The sequence below is a fragment of the Urocampus carinirostris genome, chromosome 5 (assembly GCF_059441175.1).
Source record: "Urocampus carinirostris isolate Australia breed hairy pipefish chromosome 5, RoL_Ucar_1.0, whole genome shotgun sequence".
Taxonomy (NCBI): domain Eukaryota; kingdom Metazoa; phylum Chordata; class Actinopteri; order Syngnathiformes; family Syngnathidae; genus Urocampus; species Urocampus carinirostris.
The window spans coordinates 38,882,394-38,904,949 of record NC_142353.1 but is presented as its reverse complement, the minus strand read 5'-3'; the positions used below and the strand labels follow the sequence as shown (position 1 = coordinate 38,904,949).

General features: G+C 38.8%; 2 protein-coding genes across 3 annotated transcripts; one reads left to right on the top strand and one right to left on the bottom strand.

The window, feature by feature from the left end:
- Positions 1 to 1,358: 1,358 nt before the first annotated feature.
- Positions 1,359 to 17,581, top strand: agpat9l (1-acylglycerol-3-phosphate O-acyltransferase 9, like). Its single transcript, XM_088336785.1, has 14 exons — positions 1,359 to 1,475; positions 2,845 to 3,010; positions 4,612 to 4,678; positions 8,326 to 8,474; positions 8,546 to 8,691; positions 9,842 to 9,916; positions 9,999 to 10,088; positions 10,161 to 10,254; positions 11,393 to 11,508; positions 14,228 to 14,283; positions 14,431 to 14,516; positions 15,584 to 15,712; positions 15,792 to 15,871; positions 16,913 to 17,581. Exons 2-14 carry the CDS (start codon positions 2,867 to 2,869, stop codon positions 17,019 to 17,021), a joined length of 1,341 nt encoding a protein of 446 aa, XP_088192911.1. The 5' UTR covers positions 1,359 to 1,475; positions 2,845 to 2,866; the 3' UTR covers positions 17,022 to 17,581.
- Positions 17,255 to 21,306, bottom strand: LOC148366336 (uncharacterized). Of its 2 annotated transcripts, XM_088336787.1 has the most exons (5): positions 20,822 to 21,306; positions 19,133 to 19,175; positions 18,301 to 18,336; positions 17,597 to 17,624; positions 17,255 to 17,526 (listed from the first exon to the last, which is right to left on the bottom strand). In XM_088336787.1, exons 1-5 carry the CDS (start codon positions 20,926 to 20,928, stop codon positions 17,417 to 17,419), a joined length of 324 nt encoding a protein of 107 aa, XP_088192913.1. In that variant the 5' UTR covers positions 20,929 to 21,306; the 3' UTR covers positions 17,255 to 17,416. The 2 variants fall into 2 exon arrangements, with proteins under 2 accessions (XP_088192913.1, XP_088192914.1); XM_088336788.1 differs by lacking the exon at positions 18,301 to 18,336.
- Positions 21,307 to 22,556: the final 1,250 nt, after the last annotated feature.

Below are 22,556 nucleotides of genomic sequence, written 5' to 3'. Positions count from 1 at the left end.
TTTTGTTCTCCCTTTACTTTTTTCCCTTGTTTCTTTCTTTTCCTTTTTTCTGTCTTTTTTTCTGATATTTTCCTTCTTTTTTCTCTTCCTTTTCTTTTTTTTTCTCAGCTTTACACTACATTTTGGTATTTTTTTCTTTTTTGTTCTATTCCCCCTTCCTTTAAGTCATTTTGTGCATAATTTTACATAATATTTAGTCATATAGGGATGAAAGAAGCAAAAACAACCTGAAGAGCCGTTTAGGACCCGAAAGAGCCGGTTCCTTTTAGTGAGCCGAGCCGAAGAAGCCGGTTCTCAAAAAACTTAAAAAACTCACACACGCAGTTTAGAGGGAACATTGCGCTGGATAGATTTTCTTGTGCGCTGAGAATGTGCAGGCAGTGCACGATTGCGCACGCGCGCAGTTTAGAGGGAACACTTGAAATAGCCCAATCCCAATCTTGCAAAAAAAGCATGCCATTACTCAATAATGTTGCTTTCTTTCAGTGATCAGCGAAGTAACTCTAACATTCATCCTTTACCAATATCAATATAGCAATTACATACCTGTCAACCATAGCCAAATGCTACCCTTATTGATGGTTAATATTCCCCCTATTGAGGGATAATAATCCTCATAACACAATGCAGCACTTATTTACTTATAGACAGACTGTGTAGAATAAAAACAACGATAATTTTTTTCATTCACCAAATAATTGATGCATCCAGGACAAAATTTGCTTATGTTCCATGACAATTTCACCAATCTATGATAACGTTGTCAACCTCCACCAGAGAACAAGATTAAAGACGAAATGAGCAAGATTGGTCCAACAAGAAAAAAACAAAAACTGTTTTGAATTTGTTTTTGATTGCAGTGTGTCCCACCAGACATAAATGACCGAACAATAATATCTTAGTGATCCACCGGTAGATGGCGATCTACGTAATGAGCACCTCTGCTTTAAGTAATGCTGCTGTATCGTTCGAATTGGCACATTTTTTGACCAGAAGCCACTCAAATGTCATTATCAAGTTAGTGAACGTTGCTCATTATTTTGAAAAATATTACATTTTTACATGAATTATCTGCCATCCCTGTTTTTATCTGTAAAAATGTTTTCTTAAAAAAACCGGTACGCATTTATTTATTTATTTATTTATTTGTTTGTTTGTTTTAATTTTCTTTTTTTCCCATGATTTTTGAAACCTATTGCTTACTTTTCAAAGTTATGCAGTTATTATTTTTTACAGCTGTTTTTTATTTACGTTTTCATTTTATTTTATTTGAAAAAAAAAGCTTCGTGTTACGATGCTAACTGAGTTCTTGAACGCAACTCGTTGAACTTTGGTATGCAAGTTAGTGAAATGGGCGTGGCCTGTGCGCTTAGGGTGCTACCTCTTCTCGTTCCCGAGTGGGTCAGGAAAACCGGGCCAAGTTTCATTTTTCTTGCCGAAATAATGACACTTTTCACCGCAGAAGACGATCCGAGGTAGGGAACAAGGCCACCGCAATGACTGTGCGAAACTTTGATCTCTCGTTTGGGAGGAAAACCCTCGTGTTTTGTTGGTTTTAAAGTAAAAGGCGGCTTGGGTTGGAGAGTGGCTGTCACGAGTACAGAAGGAAGAACATGAAGTGGTTGCAAGAATGATTCCCCTAACTTTTAATTTAAGATTGCAAATTTCACACTGCCGAATTGTGACCAAATGCATGCAGGGAAGACAAATTTAAAAGATAAGACACGCGTGTTTGGAATTTATATCAAACCGTTGCAACAGGCTTCATTTGACCGCTATTACAACAGATTGCGTTCAATCGCTTAAAACATATGACATTTCTACTTATATGCACGAACACCACTATTTTTAATAGTTTACTTTGTTTTTTGAAGATTAAATAAAACTGATCTGTATTTGGCTGCATCCCAAAATACGATAAAACCGTAAAGGTACACTGTTAAAAAAGAAAATTCATTAATAGAATAAAATGAAAAATACACGAACTATTAGATAAACTTGCATTTAAAAAAATACTCGTAGATTGAGGAATTGGCATTTATTTTTCACTTCAAGTGAGCTGACATATGTTTGCCATCTTAATACTACGGAAACCCAAAAAGCTCAAAAGGTCTTGGCTAAAAAAAAAGAGAAGTAAAATGGTGTGTTTTGGTCACTTTGAGTGTCCGTAGTTGGTATTCTTCCATATGCCTTTGAGCACCTGTTTTCAGTTGCTTGACACACTGTAGTGACATCTAGTGGTCAAATAATATTCACTGTGTCTTTTAAATACAGAAAAGGACAAGACAAAGTAGGTTTTGGTGATAACTCATTTATTCCTCTTCATTCTTTACATAGGATAAATATACATAACAATGTACAGTCTTGTATTATTTCAGGTTTTTAAATTTCTGTCTGTTGCCTAAAGGAGTAACAGTATAGTCACAATTCAGACGCTATAATGTGTTAGCATAAGGTTAGCAGTAACTTCATGGCATTTGTCGTCAAAAACAAGAGAATACATTTCCTAATTTCGGAATATTTTTTTGTATTTAATTATTTTTTATGAAGTGTATTTATTTGCTTACCATATTGTAGGAGGTTTCATACGATTCATACACTGTTCTGAAGAAGAACTTATTTGACTGAGTGAACTGAATGTAAAAATAAGAATTCTTACATAACGTATTGAAATTAAACACTGAAAAAAGAGAGCGCTCAATTACAAAACCCAAAAATGCGGTTTGTTAAACAATGATGGTCAATTTGCTTTCAATAAATATTTTGTGACCGATGAAGTGAAATTAACCTTTTTCCCCCCTTCATTCTTTTTTTGTTTAATTGACTTTTGTCAATATATGACAGGCTATAAAAAAGAAAGGTGCAGATGGAGGACTTCTGGTCCGTGGTGGTCTGGGCCGGGAGGGTTTGGCTGTACCTCATTGTCGGCCTCATCGTGATCCCTGCCATGTTTGGCTTCTCACTGGGTGTTTCTGAGACCTATATGAACATCCTGGTCAAAACATTGGAGGTACACTACTCCTAATGCAGGACAAGTATAGTGGTACCTCTTCATACAAGCTTATTTTGTTCCAGGATTTAGCTTGTAGCTTGAATTGCTCATGTAACAAGCAAAATAATTAAAAACTAATTGGCCCCTTCCCGACCTCCAAAAAGCATCCCGGTGATCCCTTAATAGTTTAAAAACACATCTTCCTGAGCACATTAAAATACCAATCAAACATAAAAAAATACAATAGTAAGATGAATAAGATATTAAAAAAATAAAATGCGGGCAGCACGGCGGCGCAGTGGTTAGCGCGTGTGTGGCACAGTTCTGAGGTCGTGGGAACCTCCTGCGTGGGTTCAAATCCAGCTCCCGGCCTTACTGTGCGGAGTTTGTATGTTCTCCCCTTGCTTGCGTGGGTTTCCTCTGGGCACACCGGTTTCCACCCACATTCCAAAGACATGCATTTCAGGTGGATTGGCCGGTCCAAATTGTCCCTAGGTGTGACTGAGCGAGTGAGTCGTCTGTCCCTGTGTGCCCTGCGATTGGCTGGCAACCAGTTCAGGGTGTCCCCTGCCCACTGCCTGATGATTGCTGCGATGGGCTCCAGCACCCCCGCGACCCTACTGAGGATAAGCGGTGCAGCTGATGAGATGATGAAAAATAAAATGCGAGTTTATTATGAGCACTTATCATGGAGGGAGTATTGGGGGTGAGGGAAGCAGAGGGAAAGGGGTTTTGGGAAGGCTGAGGTAGGATGAGAGACTGTTGATGACACATAAGCATTACTGGACAATTAAAATGAAAGTTACTGTAACTTTAAATAAACTTTCACAGAAACGTTTTCATGGCATGCTGTTTTTATTTTCTTTCTTTTATTTTGATAAAGCGACACGATGCAAAAACTATTTTGCGGCTTTGTAACCTGCACTTGCTGCTTCCTCATGTCAAACCACAGTCCAATGCCAGTGGTCTTCAGCCATGGTGGGCATGGAAATCCATTCCGGTTCCACCCGAGTACCCAAGTTGTAGGTCCTCTCATTGACTTAAGCTCTTCATGTTGCTCTCACTCTTTAGCTCCTTGTCGCATATCCACAAAAGCAAAAGTCTCTCCATCTTGTCATTAATGATGGTTCACAATTTTGAACCAACAGTCGGTTTTTTAGCCTTGACTATGTCTTTTTCTTTCAATAGCAAAGAAATAGGAGATGTTGACCAATCGTATTCCTTAGCTAGGTCACTTACACAAACACTTTTTCCTGCTTCACTTCAATAGACATTATTCTCCTTTTTTCTCAGAAAACACCTTTCATATCCCTTTCCAGAATTCATGTCTAGCGTCGCAATACAATTAAAACAAACTTGCTAAGTAATTTAAACAAGTGGGTGGGATCAGGCGTCTGATGGTGGGTAGCGCATGCGCACACTGGGCTAAGCTGATGCCGGAGATGAGCAGTCTCCAGTGATAGCTTCTGGGACTGCTTGTAGCTTAGATTTACCCTTGTATGTAGAGCAAGATTTCTATTACAAATCATATTTTCGTGTTTAGAGTTTCTCGTATAAAGAGGTACCACTGTACATTGAAATTGTATTAAATCTTAATAACACTATCTGGTTTTTGTTAGTGGGCCACTCGGAAAATACAGAAAGCAACCAAAGAAGAGCAAACACTCAAAGCCTCACCATCCATTGGTAAGTACTTTTCTACCTGAGAGGTCGATCGAGTTGAGCATTATTGATTTAAAAAATGTTTTGGAATTGTTTTTGGGACTTTTACCACACATAAAATGAATGTTTATTTTAGACTTTATAGATAAACTCAATTGTGACATATTGAACTCTGGCAAACATGTTGCAAGATTTCCTCATGTAGGTCAAGCGAAGCAAACTGCGAATAAAAACCACAAAAGGGAAGACGTAGCTAAGAACACTGTTTTCTTGGCGTTTATGACGAGCCACAGGGTCAAGTTACTGAGCGAGCTATCTCAGATTGTGTTGCTCAACGCTGTTATCACATGTGGTGTTGTCGGGCCTTCGCCAATAGGGTAGGGGGGCTTGTTTCCAATCCTCAAATATTGATAATATTTCTGGCTTTTCTTAAAAGAATACATTTGGTTAGAGCACAAATGGTTTGAGGTCATTCAATCACATCTGTTAAAGCAGATATTTGACGTATATTGCCATAATTTGCAGCAAATTAGTTCGGGGGGAGGAGGGTCTATGACTGGCTGGCAACCAGTTGAGGGTGTCCCCTGTCCACTGCCCGAAGATAGCTGGGAGGGGCTCCAGCACCCCCACGACCCTACTGAGGAGAAGCGGTGCAGATAATGGATGGATGGATGGAATTCCAGTGAGGCAAATAAATATTTAGTCAACCATTAATTTTGCAAGTTCTTAAAAATAAAAAAGAGGCCTGTAATTGTCAACATTGGTAAACCTCAACCCTGAGAGACAGAATGTGAAAAGAAAAACAGAAAATCGTTTGATTTTTTTAAATCAGTATTTGCATATCATGGTTGAAAATAAGTATTTAGTCAATACCAAAAGTTCATCTTAATACTTTATTATGTACTCTTTGATGGCAATAACAGAGGCCAACCGTTTTCTGTAACTCTTCACAAGCTTTTCACACATATCCTGGAGACTAGCTCCAAGACTTTGAAAAGCTTTAAAAGAAGCCACTCTTGTATTTCCCTGGCAGTGTGTTTACGATCATTGTCATGCTGAAAGAGACATCCATGTCTCATCTTCCATGCCCTTCCTGATGGAAGGAGACTTTCACTTAAAACCTCTCGATATATGGCCCTATTTGTTCTTTCTTTTACACTGATCAGTGGTCCTGGTCCCTTTGCAGAAAAACAGCCACACAACATGATGTTCCCACCCCCATGCTTCACAGTGGTTATGGTGTTCTTTGGTTGCAATTCAGTATTCTTTCTCCTCCAAAGACGAGAACCTGTGTTTCTACCAAAAATATCTATTTTGGTTTTATCTGACCATAATACGTTCTCCCAGACTTCTTCTGGATCATCCAAATGCTCTCTAGCAAACCACAGATGGGCCTGGCTACTAGCTTCAGCAGTGGGACACATCTGGCAGTGCAGGATTTTGAGTCCCTGGCGGCGCATCGTGTACTTAATAGTAGTCTTTGTTACTGTGGTCCCAGCTCTCTCTAGGTCATTTACTAAGGTTCTGCGATTTCTGCTCACCGTTTTCATAAATTTGACGCCACAGGGTGAGATCTTGCATAGAGCCCCAGATATGTCTTACATTTTCTAATAATTGCTACCACTGTTGATTTATTTACTCTAAGAATTTTACCAATTGCATATTTAGTCTTCTAAGCCTGGTTAATGTCTAATATTTTTCTTCTGGGGTCCTTTGACTGCTATTTGGTTTTGGCCATAGTAGAATTTGGAGTCTGACTGACTGAGGTTGTGGAAAGGTGTCTTTTTTTACCTTTAGTAAGTTTAAAACAGGTACCATTATTACAGGTAAGAAGTGAAGACTCATTAGACTGTGTTAGAAGAAGTTACACCTCTTTGAGAGCCAGAAATATTGCTTGTTTTGTAGGTGACCAAATTGTTTTCCACTGTAATTTGGAAATAAATTATTTTAAACTCAAACAATCAATTTTCTGTTTTTTTTTCCCCACCCATATTCTGTCTCTTAGGGTAGAGGTTTACCCATGTTGAATATTGCAGGCCTCTAGTCTTTTCAAGTAGGAGAACTTGCACAATTGGTGGTTGACTAAATACATATTTGCACCACTCTACATTTGACAGCCCCACAGGGAAAACTCCATTGTGTTATTCCATGTTATAGAAACAGTCTTTAACAAAGAGAACATCGTTTGCAACTATTTGACCTGGCACTCCAGGATAAACAAGATAAAGATGCAATGAAGCCTTAAATCAATAAACATGTGTCAACATCCCTGTAGACTGCCCTAAAGTGTGTTAACACCTTACGTTCATTCAGTTTATATCAGCCTTCAATGTGATATTTGACATTCAAAGCTATCAATAGCAGTGTTCAAAATTGTATATGTTAGTTTTGAGGTCTCCTAAAAAAGCAAAAATTATAATAGTACAATGTACATTTTTATTGTTTAATGAGGTTGAACGTCCAATTTTCTAGATTATAGTTGCAATTTAAAAAAAAAAAAAAAGATTCTCCCTATGACATTAGTAGATGTCAATATAAAATACTTCAAGAAGTTATACTTCAAATCTATTTCATAATGTTAACACTATAAAAAGTCTTCTGAAATATTGTATATAATAAAGAAGGTTTGGTTTTTTTACGACAGAAAGCCATTTATAGTTTTAGGACCATAATACTATTTTCAAAATTTAATTTGGGCGGCGCAGTGGTTAGCCCGTGTGCGGCACAGTTCTGAGGACATGAGATCGAACCTCCTGTGTGGAGTTTGCATGTTCTCCCCGTGCTTGCGTTGGTTTATATATATAATAGCTCTCCGGTTTCCTCCCACATTCCAAAAACATGCGTTTCAGGTTAATTGGTGGGTTCAAATTGTCCCAAGGTGTGAATGAGTGAGCGAATTGTCTGTCCCTATGTGCCCTGCGATTGCCTGGCAACCAGTTCAGGGTGTCCCCTGCCCACTGCCCAAAGATAGCTGTGATGGGCTCCAGCACCCACACGACCCTACTGAGGATAAGCGGTGAACATAATGGATGGATGGATGGAATTTGTAAATATACCAGGATTGTCTTATTTCCAAAAATACAAGTTTATTTAAATTGTTAATTTTTGTAATTGATGTCTTAGATTTATAAGAATTTTTTGTTTTTTTTGTTTGGTATAAAAATTTAAAAGTAACTTTTTCAGCTAGATATCTATAGTCGATTTTTTTTTTTTTTAAATTTTGAATTATGATGTATGTAAATAGTTTCAAATTCTTTGCAGATTTCCTAAAAAATCTGTTTTTCAGTAAAAAGGTTTAAAACTTGGCTAGTTCGTAGGCTCGCAAGGCGGGGCATTATATGATTCAAGCTCCCCACACCTTCTTATATTAAAAGCAAAAAGCAATGTTTGCAAAATGTGTCACTGTTACAGTTATTGTTAGACTCAGGTCAATATGCAAAAGTATTTTATGTGCCAGTCATTTTTACAGCTGCAATGGCGTATTTGACTCGATACTCTTATCTGTAATTCTGGATTTTGCCCTCTGCACTATCAAGTGAAATCAGCCGTTTTTCTGATAAAGCCTCTTTAAGCGGACAATTTCATGACTGGCCTTTGATTTGTTGGGACGAGATGACATTTAATTTCATTGTCTAATAATGGTCATTTGTGTGTTGATTTTTGCATGTCAGCTCTCATCGAGAGAGAAGATGGCACCATGGAGAAAGAGTTCGAAGAATTAAGACGGAGTCGTCCCAAACCTCAAGTGGGGGGTGACTTTACCCTCAGCGACTGCTTCTATTTTACGCGCAGAGGAATTGAGAGTATTGTAGAGGACGAGGTGCTTCTTAGAATCAAAGTTTGACATCACCAGTAGCGATTTGGATCGGTTTGATGAGATTTCGATTGTAGGTGACCCAGCGGTTCACTTCAGAAGAGCTGGTCTCTTGGAACCTTCTAACCCGCACCAACAATGACTTCCAGTACATCAGTCTGAGACTGACTCTGGTCTACGGACTCGGCATCTTTGTCCGCTACTGCATTCTCGCACCTCTCCGGTACGTTCTAAGGATTTTGATATCGATCAGGGATGTCAAACTCCATTATCCCAGCTTCTCTCATCCCCTCATCCTTCCTTTCATTATTTTCTTCCTCAATCAACCCCTCTTGTCCTCCTACCCACCTGCTCACTCAGACTTTGTCTTCTGACGGGAGCCAGATCGGTAAAAAACAACTGAAATATTTTGCTCTGTTTTTCAGTGTTATGCACTCATTCGGCTTACATTAAGTCGAGTCAAGTCATGTTTATTTGTATAGCTGTTAATCTAAAAGAGTCTCATAGGGCTGCACAGACCACAGATTATTGCAAACCACAGACTATTATTACACCATCACTCGATCCAAAACCTGCATGAGGGCAAATAATACACATATTATCAACATAAAATATAGATTATTCATATGCTATAGAGTGTGTTTTAAGCTTAGATTTAAACATTTCCACTGAGGTTGCTGATCAAATCTCAGGGGGAAGAGCTTTTCACAGCCCTGGGGCGCGAATGGAGAAGGCTCTCGAACTTTCGAATTTCTTCTTCGCTCTTGGGATCACTAGTAGACCAACATTTTCAGAGTGAAGGCTCTGGACCGGAACATAGGGGGAAATTAAATTTAGCTGAAGTCTATGTACAAATTGCCACAAGATGTCGCCGTTCGGGCGTGTTGAGTCTTGACAAGCAAGATCGATGAAGAAATATTGGTGGAATTAGGCACAATTCCGTCATCTTCATGTCCTTCTCTGCCGTTTCGCCTATGTAGTTCCCTTAGCTTAGCACCATGGCCTGAGCAACAGCCCCGCTTTTGTTTGTGATCCCTACGCCATCTCCACCGCTTCGTAAGTGGGTTGCCACCCACGGAGATCCCGCAACCCTTTGTATTTCTTGCGGGATATCAAAGGTGGTATAAGAAGTGCCCAAATAGACCTAATTGTATAAGTTCCTCCCGACTATAGGTATTATTGGCCACGCATATGTCCAGAAAAGAAAGCAGAATAGAACACGGTAATAAATAGAAAATAAGCTGAAGAGCTGTGAGCCGCTGCGTCCATGCGCACCGCCATCATCATCAAAGAGATCACAAACAAGCTCTTTATAATTCGGCACATTGCAGCTTTTTTTCCTTAATTTATTTCTGTATTTGTTCTTTCCTCAGGATAACTCTAGCTTGTATTGGCCTCTCCTGGCTGGTCATCGGGACCTCAGCAGTGGGGCTGCTGCCCAACTGGAGGTAGCTACAAGCGACTCTGATTCAGCCAAATGACGTTTCATTTCAACCGTTCTGGTTCTTAAGGCCTGCACTTTGTCTTCAGGATAAAGTCTTGGCTCAGCGAGTGGGTGCACGTCATGTGCTACAGAATCTGTGCCCGAGGCCTTTCCGCCACCATCCACTATCACAACAGGCAAGAAGAACCCAAGATGATGCAAGCTGGCTCTTGGTTTTGTCATAGTGTGCTCTCCTTTTCATCCACCAGGGAAAATATTCCCCAAAAAGGAGGCATCTGTGTGGCTAATCACACCTCTCCTATCGACATTGTGATACTCTGCAATGATGCCTGCTATGCTATGGTAGGAAGGGGAATGCCCATCCATCCATTCATCTAGGAATATTTCCCACCTCCATCCATTCCTCAATTCCTTTATTCCTCCAGACATTACTCCCTAAATTGTTTTTAACAGTCCATCCGTCCTGTCTTCTCACCCTCTTTCTATCTACCCAAGCCACCCTTCTTTTACCCTTCTTCCATCCTTCCATTCCTCTCTATTCCTTAATTCTTCCATCTATTAATTTAACCTTCATCCTTCCAAAATTTTGGCATTTCTGACTATTTATCCTGACAGACTTTTATCTTATTTTTTCTTTTAAAATGTTATTACATGTTTATCCTGGAGGCCCATGTCTAACTTGTTGCACGCAATGTTTTTCTACATTGATATCAATGACGAGGGGTTGGGTAGGGTTACTTTAACTTGATTACTTTCAATTACTTTTGGATTACTCCAATACCAAATATGCTAATAAAAGACAAAAGAAACTAAATATGAATAAAATGACTAAATTTTGTGCAGGCTTGGGGAGGAATGGAATACATGGAACGGCAAAAATGATGTTGGCAAGCTGTTTGGATTTATTTTCACTTTGTTTCTGTCGCATTTTATGTTAGTTTTGCCAGAGATCAAAGCCAGGAGAGAAAGCTTACCACGTGTTGTGAGTCATAATTTTATTCATATTTAGTTTCTTTTGTCTTTTATTAGCATATTTGGTATTGGAGTGATCCAAAAGTAATTGAAAGTAATCAAGTTAAAGTAACCCTACCTAACCCTGATGACAATAAAGAAAAGTATTTTTTCCTTTCTCCAGCCATTCATCCATTCCTCTTTTTATTCCTCCATTCTTCTCTCACTCCATCCATCTATCCATTCAACCCTCCATCTTTCATCCATCTCCCCTTCCTGTTTAACTCCTTCAATTCCTCTCTTCTTGCATTCGCCCATCCCTCTATTTATGTCTCCATTCATCTATCTATCCATCCCTTTATTATCACTCCCTTTCTTCATCCCTCCATTATCCCAGCTTCTCATCCCCCATACCTCATTTTCTTCCTCAATCCATCCCTCCTGTCCTCCTACCCACCCTTCATGCATCGACTGATCACTCGCTTACTCAAAAGCTTCAAAGTTTGAAACTGAAACAAATCTGCATCAGGTGGGCCAGGTGCACGGTGGCCTCATGGGAGTGGTTCAGCGGGCCATGGTGCGATCCTGTCCCCACGTGTGGTTCGAGCGAGCCGAAATGAAAGATCGTCATCTGGTGACCAAGAGGTCAGTGGCACATATTTTACCCATAGTGTTTTGCAAAGACTGTATTGAATCAAGTGTTTATATTTTAAAACAAAATCCAATTCCCTTGTTCAAAATGTTATTTGGAAATCTAATTATACAGAACAAACTTATATTACCCTCCAAATGAAAAATTTAGGTCAAGATAGTAAATGATCTGCATTTATATAGTCCTTTTCAAGTTACTGAAGACCTCCCAATTACTTTACAATGTGCTTCACACCTACCTATTCACACACACTCTTACCCACCGATAGCCAGAGGCATTTACCTTTCAGCCCAACACTTTGACATTTAACTTAGGAATCGAACCTGCTAACTCTCGCCCCAAGATGAGTGCCTTACCTCCTGAGTTACTGCTTCTCTAATGCGCAAATTAAAACTAAAAATGGCAAATTTTGGTTCGAAGAACCTTAATATTTGGCCAGAAAATTTAACAAAAACCCTCCAAAGAAATTTGAGCCGCCAAATTTGGGTGTTTATTAAAAATATTCCTCCCAAAATGTGTTTTTTTTATTTATTTATTTGTATACATAAGAAATGGGTAAAATCTGAAATTTGGTCTTTCCGTTCAAAAGTCTTTTTTTTTCTTTGCAAAGGAAATTTTCAATAATATTGTTTAAAATACGTCCCCTCCAAAATTATTTCAAGTTGTTTAAAATGAACCTCGAAAAAAGGGTTGCATTGTGCAAAGCAATCGATTCAAAGCTAGGTTATTTCGTGTAGATCAATTTAAATAATTGGGATCAGAAAATTAAAATAAACTGATTTAAGTCGTGGATTAGTCAATTTCGACCCCAGAGATTTTATAGTGGATGAGAAAACTCTAAGAAACTGATTTTGTTATTATTAATAACAAATATATAGAGAAGCTCCCCTTCTTACGACCATTCAACTTACGAAAAACGGTAGATACGATGATTTTATCCGAGAGGTCGAAAACTATCTGGACATTGCTGTAAGTTAGACTTTGTATTGTGTGCACCTTTTCCGAGTACAGGACAGTACTCTAGTGCTTCTTTCCGCCACTACCGGCGTGTGGCGCTGTGAGAGCTCACCCAGCATCCACCCGGAAGAAGAAATCTGCTTCCTCTAGTTAGTGTGTAAACATTCTATACTGCATCTCCAGTGCGCTTAGAACTTGACATTTTTATTGTTTAATATCTCGTGCATCCATTCCATATGGTTGGTGTAAAGTGTAAAGAGGTGAGCCGTTTCATTTGAAACAAAAGTGGAATAAGAAAGCTTGATGCGGTTGAGAAAATGGTTGGAATGCTTTTTTTGGCTCATCTTCCAAAAGTAAGTTAAACTCCACATTATTTATCTTTATAGAGCATATTATTTTATGAAATGTTAATTTTTCAGTAAAAAACAATACAGGTTACTTATGCAAGCCTTAACTGTACTTGTGTAAACCTTAAATATACAAAATAAAACACTGAAGCAACTTATGAACCAATTCAACTTATGAACCAATTCAACTTATGAACCAATTCAACTTATGAACGATCGTCCGGAACTTATCTCATTCGTAAGTAGGGCAGCGGCTGTACTGGATTGCACGTTATATGAAAAATAAAAAGATTTGAGTGAAACAAACATAGCTGCCACTAAACAATACTTGTCATGTACAACTAGAGAGAGCCCTTATATTGAGCATCTACCTGCTGCCTTAAAGGAGGAGATACCAGTAAATACAGGCCAGAACATCCAGACTGGCAAATAGTCTATATCCACAGGCTGTAAGGCTATTAAACTCTCTTTGACCCCCACTCACACACACACTTAGGACATCAATCACACCCACCAACTGACAATAATTGAACTAGTTGCATTACTGCAGAACTCAATCATTACTCACCTCTTCTTTCCATCATAATTCCAGAGTAAACGAATATGACTGACGGACACAATTGCACTTGAACATTGACTGATTTAATCATGCTGCTATCGAGTTTTTATGCCACCATGTCTGCACTTTTATTTTTAAGGTCTATATTGGGTTATCTATGGGTATTGTTTTTTTTTATCTACCGTATTTTCACTCCCTTTAGGCACAATGTGGCCAAAAGTGGCCGAAAAAAAGCGATCCAACCATTTTCTCAACCGCATCCAGCTTCCTTATTCCAGTTTCATTTTAAATGAAACGGCTCGCCTCTTCTTTACACTTTACACCAACCATATCGAATGGATGCACGGGATATTTAAAAATAAAAATGTCAAAGTTCTTAGCGCGCTGAAGATACAGTATAGAATGTTTTCTCACGAACTAGAAAGAGGAAGCGGATTTCTTCTTCCGGGTGCATGCTGGGTGAGCTCACACAGCGCTACATGCCAATAGTGGTGGAAAGAAGCACTACAGTTTTGTCCTGTACTCGGAAAAAGGTGCGCAATACAAAATCTAACTTACAACAATATCCGGATATTTTACCGGTTTTCGTAACTCAAATGTTTGGAATTTGGGAAGCGTCTGTATTTGTTCTAAATATTTATTCTGTGGATCTTTGCATTTCCTTTTAACTGTGATGAGTGGATGCTCCAAACCAAGTTTCGTTGTTCTTTGACAATGACTAGATTTTCTGAGCTCGTTAGAAAGCACGTGCAGTAGACTATATCACCGTTCAAAAATAAAATTAAAATTAAAAAACTGCTATATTTATCCTGTCGGAGGTTCTCATGAACTTTTTATGTCCTCCCCCAGGTTGAAAGATCACGTGAATGACAAAACAAAGCTCCCCATATTGATATTTCCAGAAGGCAAGTTGAAATGCGTTGGAGATTTTTTTTTTATTTTTTTTTTAATCTCTGGGTGATGACGGGCTGGCTGTTACAGTAATACGCGTGGTTTGGGACCACACACGCATACGCACCTCTGCCTCATTTTTGGGTGTTTGGTTTCCATAGGAACGTGCGTCAACAACACATCTGTCATGATGTTCAAGAAAGGGAGTTTTGAAATCGGAGCAACAATTTACCCTGTTGCTATCAAGGTAATCCTGGCATTAAGTTCGTATTTTTCTGGTCAAAAAGCGTTTATAACTGTATTTTATTCAAAGGGATTTCCAAAATCAGGCATGTCAAACATGCAGCCCGATGGCCAAAACGGGCCCTTGGGATGATTTAATCTGGCCCGCCCGCTGTAATTTTTGGAGCATGCCAAAAAAAGCAGGTCTCTCATTTCTATCAAAAGTTGGGATTATTTTACATAAATACAGATCAAATGCTTCTTACTGCCGCTAGAGGGCAGATAGGATAAAAGAGTTGACGTCCAGTGTGATTTCATATGGTAAAAAAAGATGTTTTAAGCTGTTTAGTACAAAACTACTCGTCTTTTTTTTCAAATATAAACATATGACATAAAAACACATTTTGTGTCTTTTCAAAAAATGTATGCCTTTTAGTGTTTTTCTTGTTATTTTATAACATGCAGACAAATAATTAGGCTGTGAGAAACAAATGACAGGTTTTTGGAGTATTTACAACAAAATGCAAATTTGGGGGGTTTGAAAAAAAAAAAAATACAATTTTGGGGTGCTTCTTGAAATAATTGGGTGTGTTTAGTACCATAAAATCGATTTTTTTTTTTAAGGATTAAATACACTTTTTAGGGGTTTAATTTAAATATTTATAAATGATAGTTTATTATGTATAATTAATAGAAATTGGGTTGTTTTGAATTGCCTATGTTTTTTTTTCGTTTTCCAACTAAATTGTTTCTGTGGGTTATTTATGAAATTCTTAAAACAACCAGTTTTATTTTTCTATTTAAACACAGTGACTAGACTTATAGGGTTGTTAACGATCCTTTTTTTAGTTTGTAGGCTTGTATTATTTATTTTTGGGGTGCAAAGTAACCCAGGAAAATGGGCTGAATAAATCATTGTAGCTGATCATTCCAGTCTTGTTTAATTTACATAACTTTTCTTAAAATAACAATGACAAATCATTTTGAACACCTTAACATTCCCAAATATTTGTGTTACAATTATCACAAAATATTACCATTGTTTTCCCTTGTTTTATATCTTTTAAATCCTTTTTTTTTGTTTCCTCCAAGTATGACCCCAAGTTTGGAGACGCCTTCTGGAACAGTTCCAAGTACAGCATGGTAAACTACCTGCTTAGGATGATGACCAGCTGGGCTCTCGTCTGCAATGTTTGGTATCTACCCGCCATGCACCAACAGGTCCATGCAGCTTCTTACACGCACACAAAAAAAAAACTCACTATTAGACTTGAAGTTTCGATTTTGAACTGGTATCTAGGAGGGCGAAGATGCCGTGCAGTTTGCCAACAGAGTCAAGTCGGCCATCGCTCACCAAGGAGGACTCTTGGACCTGCAGTGGTAGGATATAACTTTCATTTGTTTGCAGTTGTGATGGTGACTTATACTTTAAAATGGGAATGTACCATTAAGGGAATATGATTGAAACACATGGTTACTACAGTAATCCCTCACTACAAGGTGGTCTCACAGCTTCATGGATTTTCATCATACACTGTGTTTTGCGTTGATGTTTGGCTTAACATCCATCCATCCATCCATTCTCTGCATCACTTATCCTCAGTTTTTACAAATGCTTGAAGTCCTCGAAAAAGCTTCTTTTTTTATGTTTTCAAGATTTGTGAAGCGCTTGCAAATGCTTGAAATTGTTGCCATGTTTCTCGGCAGACTTCCTAGATAGAGCATCCATTAAATAAAGAAAAATAAAACAACTTCGCTTAAAAACGATGCAGACACTGCTCACTGGTGGCCTTGCATTGCCATTTCGTTTCTTCTTCCCTCGTGATTAACAGCAGCTAACATTAGTTTGTGTGGCATTGTCCTATGAAGCGTCATCAATCCCAACAAGTCACATGCTACACCTAAACAGGGCACTATGAAATGTGTATTAGTGCTAGTATAATGTATTAATTATGGACGATGCAAAAAACTGAGAAGACACCCATCCCCAAAATAATGTTGGACGCTTCTTAAATGAAACAATAAACAAATTATCATATCTTTCAAGTCAAGTCATGATTATTTGTATAGCCCTTAATCACCAGAAGTCACATAGGGCTGCACAGACCACAGATTATTGCCAACTACAGACTGTTATTACACCATCCCCTGATCTAAAACCGACACGAGGGCAGGGAAAAACTTAAAGAAGTCAACATGAGGAAAATGAAGAAACATTGGGAAGGGACCGCACGTGAGGTAATCCCCCTTCCAGGATGACCAGGCTGCAATAATTGTTGCATCAACAAACAATAAAATTAAAAATAAGATATGAATAAAGTATGATATAGTATCAAAAATAAATCTAAAGGATGACCAGGTTGCATTGGATGTAAAGACTACTGCTCTCTGTTTGCTGACGAACTGTTCCAAACTTGATAGGGACGGAGGCCTGAAGCGAGCGAAGGTCAAAGACTCGTTTAAGGAAGAACAGCAGAAGCAGTACAGCCACATGGTGGTGGGCGACGACAGCAGCGGGAACAGCGAATAAGAAGCCAGCGCCGACCCCAGGATGTGGGGGACGGAGCTTTTTTTCACCATCTTCTCTCACATGTGCAATAGAGAACTTTGAGGAGACACCTGGCGAACGTGCTGCTGATATTGCTTTATCTTGATTAGCGTGATATCGAATGTGACAGATGCAGAGAAGGTGTGGGACGCTCACACCGAATGTCCGATGAAATGCTTCAAGTTTTTTGCACTAGGAATTCAGAATCATGATGCTGCAGATCATAAACTCACTTTAATGTGGCACAAGGATATTACGCCTCTCGGTTTGGAACAAAATGTATAGTTTGACATCTCCTATGGACTTCTGCACACCTGAACAAAAATCATATGGCACTTAAAACACATTAAATATGGCGGACAAAAGCCGTGAGGTGTTCAAAGTACGACACAAAGATGGGACTTTTTGGTCTGCTGTGCAGCGGGTGCTTGGCTGCCTAATTCGTCATCGGTGTCGGGCTTGTTTTGCAGCTTTTCACTGTCATGACCTGGAAACAAAACGAAGCACGTCAGGAAATAAAAGTGACCGTGTTGTTGAAAGGACAGATGTGCACGCACTTGAATGATCGGCGTTGCTTTCGGTGTCCTGAAACGGCAAGAGATAACATTGTTTATTTTTTTAGGCCTTTTTATTTCTTGCACACAATTCAATAGAGAGTTGAGTTACACTCCATATAACACAAAATACAGACGCTCCCTTACTTACCAACATTCGAGTTACAAAAAACAGTAGATACGAACATTTTTTTATGGATGTCAAAAAATATCTGGACATTGCTGTAAGTTAGTCTTTGTATTATGTGCACCTTTTTTTGAGTACAGGACAGAACTGTAGTCCTTCTTTCCACCGCTACTGGTGTGGCGCTGTGATAGGTCACAGAGCATCCACCTGGAAGAAGAAATCTGGCTTCCTCTTCCTAGTTCGTGTGTAAACATACTATACTGTATCTCCAGCGTGCTAAGAACTTTGACCTTTTTTTGTTTATTATCTTGTGCATCCATTCAATATGGTTGGTGTAAAGTGTAAAGAAGCCGTTTCATTTGAAATGAAAGTAGAATAAGAAAGCTTAATGCGGTTGAGAAAATGGTTGGATTGCTCTTTCTCGGCCACTTTTTTACCACGGTGGCCTTACTCTTGAAGCTCATCTTCCAAAAGTAAGTTAAACTTAAGTTTATCTTTACAGAGCATTTTAGGTTACTTATACAAGCCTTAAACATATAAAATATAGCACTGAAGCAACTTACGAACAAATTCAACTTACGATCGTCCGGAATCTCGTTCGTAAGGAGAGCATCGTCTGTATATACACGATATATATATAAAATTAACATTCCCATAACAAACAGAAGAACCAACAAAAATGATGAGGTGAGGTGTTTGGACATCAAGTAGAAGTTGTGTATTATCCATCTTTTCTCAAATTGATCTACTTTAAATTGAAGTCTTGCAGTATTTTTTCTATAATGTAGATTTTTTTCATTCGTCTCCATTATTTTTTGTCAGGAGGTTGTGGTTTCAACCAGTAAACTGATTATTTTCTTAACCACCAGAAGCAAAACCGTTAGTACATAGTTGGATTCAGGGTTGGGTAGGGTTACTAGAACTGGATTACTTTCAATTACTTTTGGATGACTCCAATATCAAATATGCTAATAAAAGACAAAAGAAACTAAATATGAATAAAATGACTAAATTTTGTGCAGGCTTGGGGAGTAACGGAAAACACGGAAATGCAAAAATGATGTTGGCAAGCTGTTTGGATTTATTTTCATTTTGTTTCCGTCGCATTTTATGTTAGTTTTGCCGGAGATCAAAGCCAGGAGAAAAAGCTTACCACGTGTTGTAAGTTATAATTTTATTCATATTTAGTTTCTTTTGTCTTTTATTAGCATATTTGGTATTGGAGTAATCCAAAAGTAATTGAAAGTAATCAAGTTAAAGTAACCCTATCCAACCCTGGTTGGATTGACCAGTCAATGACCCCTCTGGCAAAATTCCTAATTAGTAGGTCACCGGGTCCAACCGCAACTCCGATGGGTTAGATAACATCCTTTTTATGTAAGCAAAGTAATCTACCTGGGGACGTTCCTTACCTCTGTTAAACTACTTTTGTTCTTCTTTCTCTGCTCCAGGTATCTGCAATTCGATGATAAGAAAAACAATCAGACTGGCTTTTGTGATTGGGGAATAGATCCCTCCACACCCTCACGCCATTTTTCCATTCAGTTCACACACCACTGCTGTCTACTGAGCTCTCATTTCTTCTCTTATTTAAAAAAATGCATAGCCGGTTCCTTGAAGACTAAATCATTTATGACCGGACACAAATGAGGTTACTTGAGAATGGAAATGACATCTTCGAGCTCCGGTGTGTAAAATGTGACCAATGGATGGCACTGCATTGACTAATGCGTAGGAAAGCCAGTGTCAAATGAAGCAGGATGCCAGACAAGCATGGCAGCGACTTCTAGGTAAGGATTCCACGAAGTAAAATGAGTACAACTTTATTGGGCTATGATTTTTTTTGAATAAAAACTAACAGTGGTATGATGGTTCAAGTAATTTAGCCTAGTATTCAAACCAAATGTATTTTTTTACAGAATGAAAGTTTTATGTATCACTCGAGGCACTAAATATTGCACACTGCCCCTTTAATAAGTCTCATCTGCTGCTCTTTTCCCCAACACCAAAAAAATAAGTAGAACGTTTATAAAAGTTGATGTTGCCACTTTATTATTTTTATTAAATGATTCCACCTTTGGGCAGCACAGCAAGGCAGTGGTTAGCGCGTGTGCGGCACAGTTCTGAGGTCATGAGATCAACCCCCCTGTGTGGAGTTTGCATGTTCTCCCTGTGCTTGCGTGGGTTTCCTCGGCACTCTGGTTTTCTCCCACATTCAAAAACCATGCATGTCTGGTTAATTGGCTGGTCAAATTGTCCCCAGGTGTGAATGAGCGAGCGAGTTGTCTGTCCCTGTGTGCCCTGTGACTGGCTGGCAACCAGTTCAGGGTGTCCCCTGCCCACTGCCTGAGGATAGCTGGGATGGGCTCCAGCACCCCTGCGACCCTACTGAGGATAAGTGGTGAGATAATGGATGGATTCCACTCTTGATTATTTCAACCTATTAATATTTAATTGTACTTATATATTTTCTTTAATAGATTTTGTTTTTTTGTTCTAAAAAACAACTTATATTTCATAATTATTTAAAAATCATCATTGTATTTCAATACTATTACATGTGTAATTAGTGTACTGCCTTGCAGTATTTATTTTGTACTATAAAATGTATTCCATGACAATATTAGCTAGCCTAACTAACAAGCTATGTTTTTATCTTTATTTTTCTGGAAACTTGTATTATAAACAGTACATAACATTATATATATATATATATATATATATATAATGTTAACAATCCAGGATATGACCAGCCCATTTTTTGGTCAAATAAGAAAGTATTATAAATTATAATTTTCTCACATTTCTCATTTTAATGTTATTGATCGCCGTCAAGGTATTTTTATTTATTTTATTTTTATTTTATTTCATTAAACTTGTTTTAACCAAGCCGTACAGGGTTAGGCTACTACAAAGTGAAAACAACAGCATTATTATACTATTGTACTCGATTCTTTTATTTTGGAGGGGAATTTAAGAAGTTAAACATCCACATAAAGCACCACATTCCTTTTTATCATTGGAAAGAAAAAAACAAGTTTGAGAATCCCTGGTCCCCCAAATGACCGTAAAATAACATCCCAAGCTATGAAAAACCTCACCTTTGCAGATAAGAGTCGCAGTTCCTGTGGTCGAACTTAGGCGCCGTCCTCGGTCCGTCCGGCATGCCGACGTCCACCCGACCCGAAGCTCCGGACGCGATGGGCATCTCGTGCCACGGGACCCGCACGCGTGGATGACCGCGCGGGAATCGAACTCGCGCTCATTTGGATGCAGCCCGCCAGACGTCCGTTTTGTGGTGCCCAACTTCAAAAGTCGACCGTCTTCTGTTTTTTTCCGAGTGGGTGAGCAACAAATGAGGAAGCTTTTCGGGTTCATGTGAGGGGTTTGTTGTCGTATCCATGGCGACGGACCTCGGGGTGAGCGCTGTCGAAGGGGCTTCGCTGTGAAATTGGGGGGCTTTTGGGACATGTGTACAAGAAACAGGAAAATGAGAATAGGCCGAATAGTTTTGTTGTCATGGGAACCGAAATGTTTGGTTAAATAAATTTAGCTTTTCTTTAATTTAAAGCCCCAGTGTGTAAGATTTGACCAATGCATGGATGCACGGGGGTTGGGGGTTGGTGTCAGACTCATTTTAGCAGAGAGCCACATGCTAGAAAAAAAATATCACGGGGGGGCAGACTAGTAGATTAAAGGGAAAGAGAAAGAAAGACAGAGGGAGAAAAGCTAAAAGAGAAGAAAGTGGATAAAAACAGAGAGAACAAGGGAGACAGAGTAAGAGAGAGGGAGAAAGAAATAAAGGGCACACAATAGAGAGAGCACAACAGAGAGAATTGGGAGAAAAAAAGGGGAGAGTAAGAGTAAGAAAGATAAATTGATGAAAGACGACAGAAAGAAAAACGAATGGAGAGAGAGAGAGAGAGAGAAAAAAAGATAAAAAAAGAAAGAGCGAGAGTGCTCGAAAAGAAGGAGTGAGAACGAGAGAGGGAAAAAAAGAGACTGAGGAAGGGGGTGAACAAAGGCCAAAATGAGAGTGAGCCAGAGTGAGAAAAAAAAATTGAGAGAGAAAGATAGTGAAAAAGAGAGAAAGATAGTGAGAGAAAGAGAGAAAGTAAGAAGGTGTGACGAAACCAAAAAAAAGAAGAGAAATAGAGAGAGAGAGAGAAAGCAAGAGAGAGAGAAATACAGCTCCATTTGATTTACTTTGGTGACATCGAGTGGACATATGTAAAACTGCAGCTTGTTTTTCTTTTGCGCTTCACTCATCGTTGATTTGTGGGCCGGATTACAACGCTTGACGGTCCTCATCTGCGTTCTATTGCGAACGAAAACCAGTGCCAAGAGCACAGCGTAGCAGCAAGATGCCAGGCAAACATGGCAGCGACCTCTCTATTCCATACTATTTTTGGTCCAATTTGTTTTGTTTAACAATATCACAAGGATGGATAGATGGACCAATGGATGGATTGATTTATGGATTTATTAATGGGTGGATATATGGGTGGATGGATGTATTTATGAATGGATGGATTTATGGATGGATAAATGATCGATGGATAGATTTATAGGATGATTGATACATGGATAGATTTATTAATGGATGGATGGATGGAATTTTTGATGTATATACTGTATGGACGAACGGATTGATGTATGGATGGATGGATTTATGAATGGATGGATTTATTGATGACCAGATGGATTGATTGATGGATGGATGGGTAAATGGATGGATGGATAGATTTATAGGATGATGGATTCATGGATGTATGGATTTTTTGATGTATATACTGTATGGACGAATTGATTGACGTATGGATGGATGTACTTACG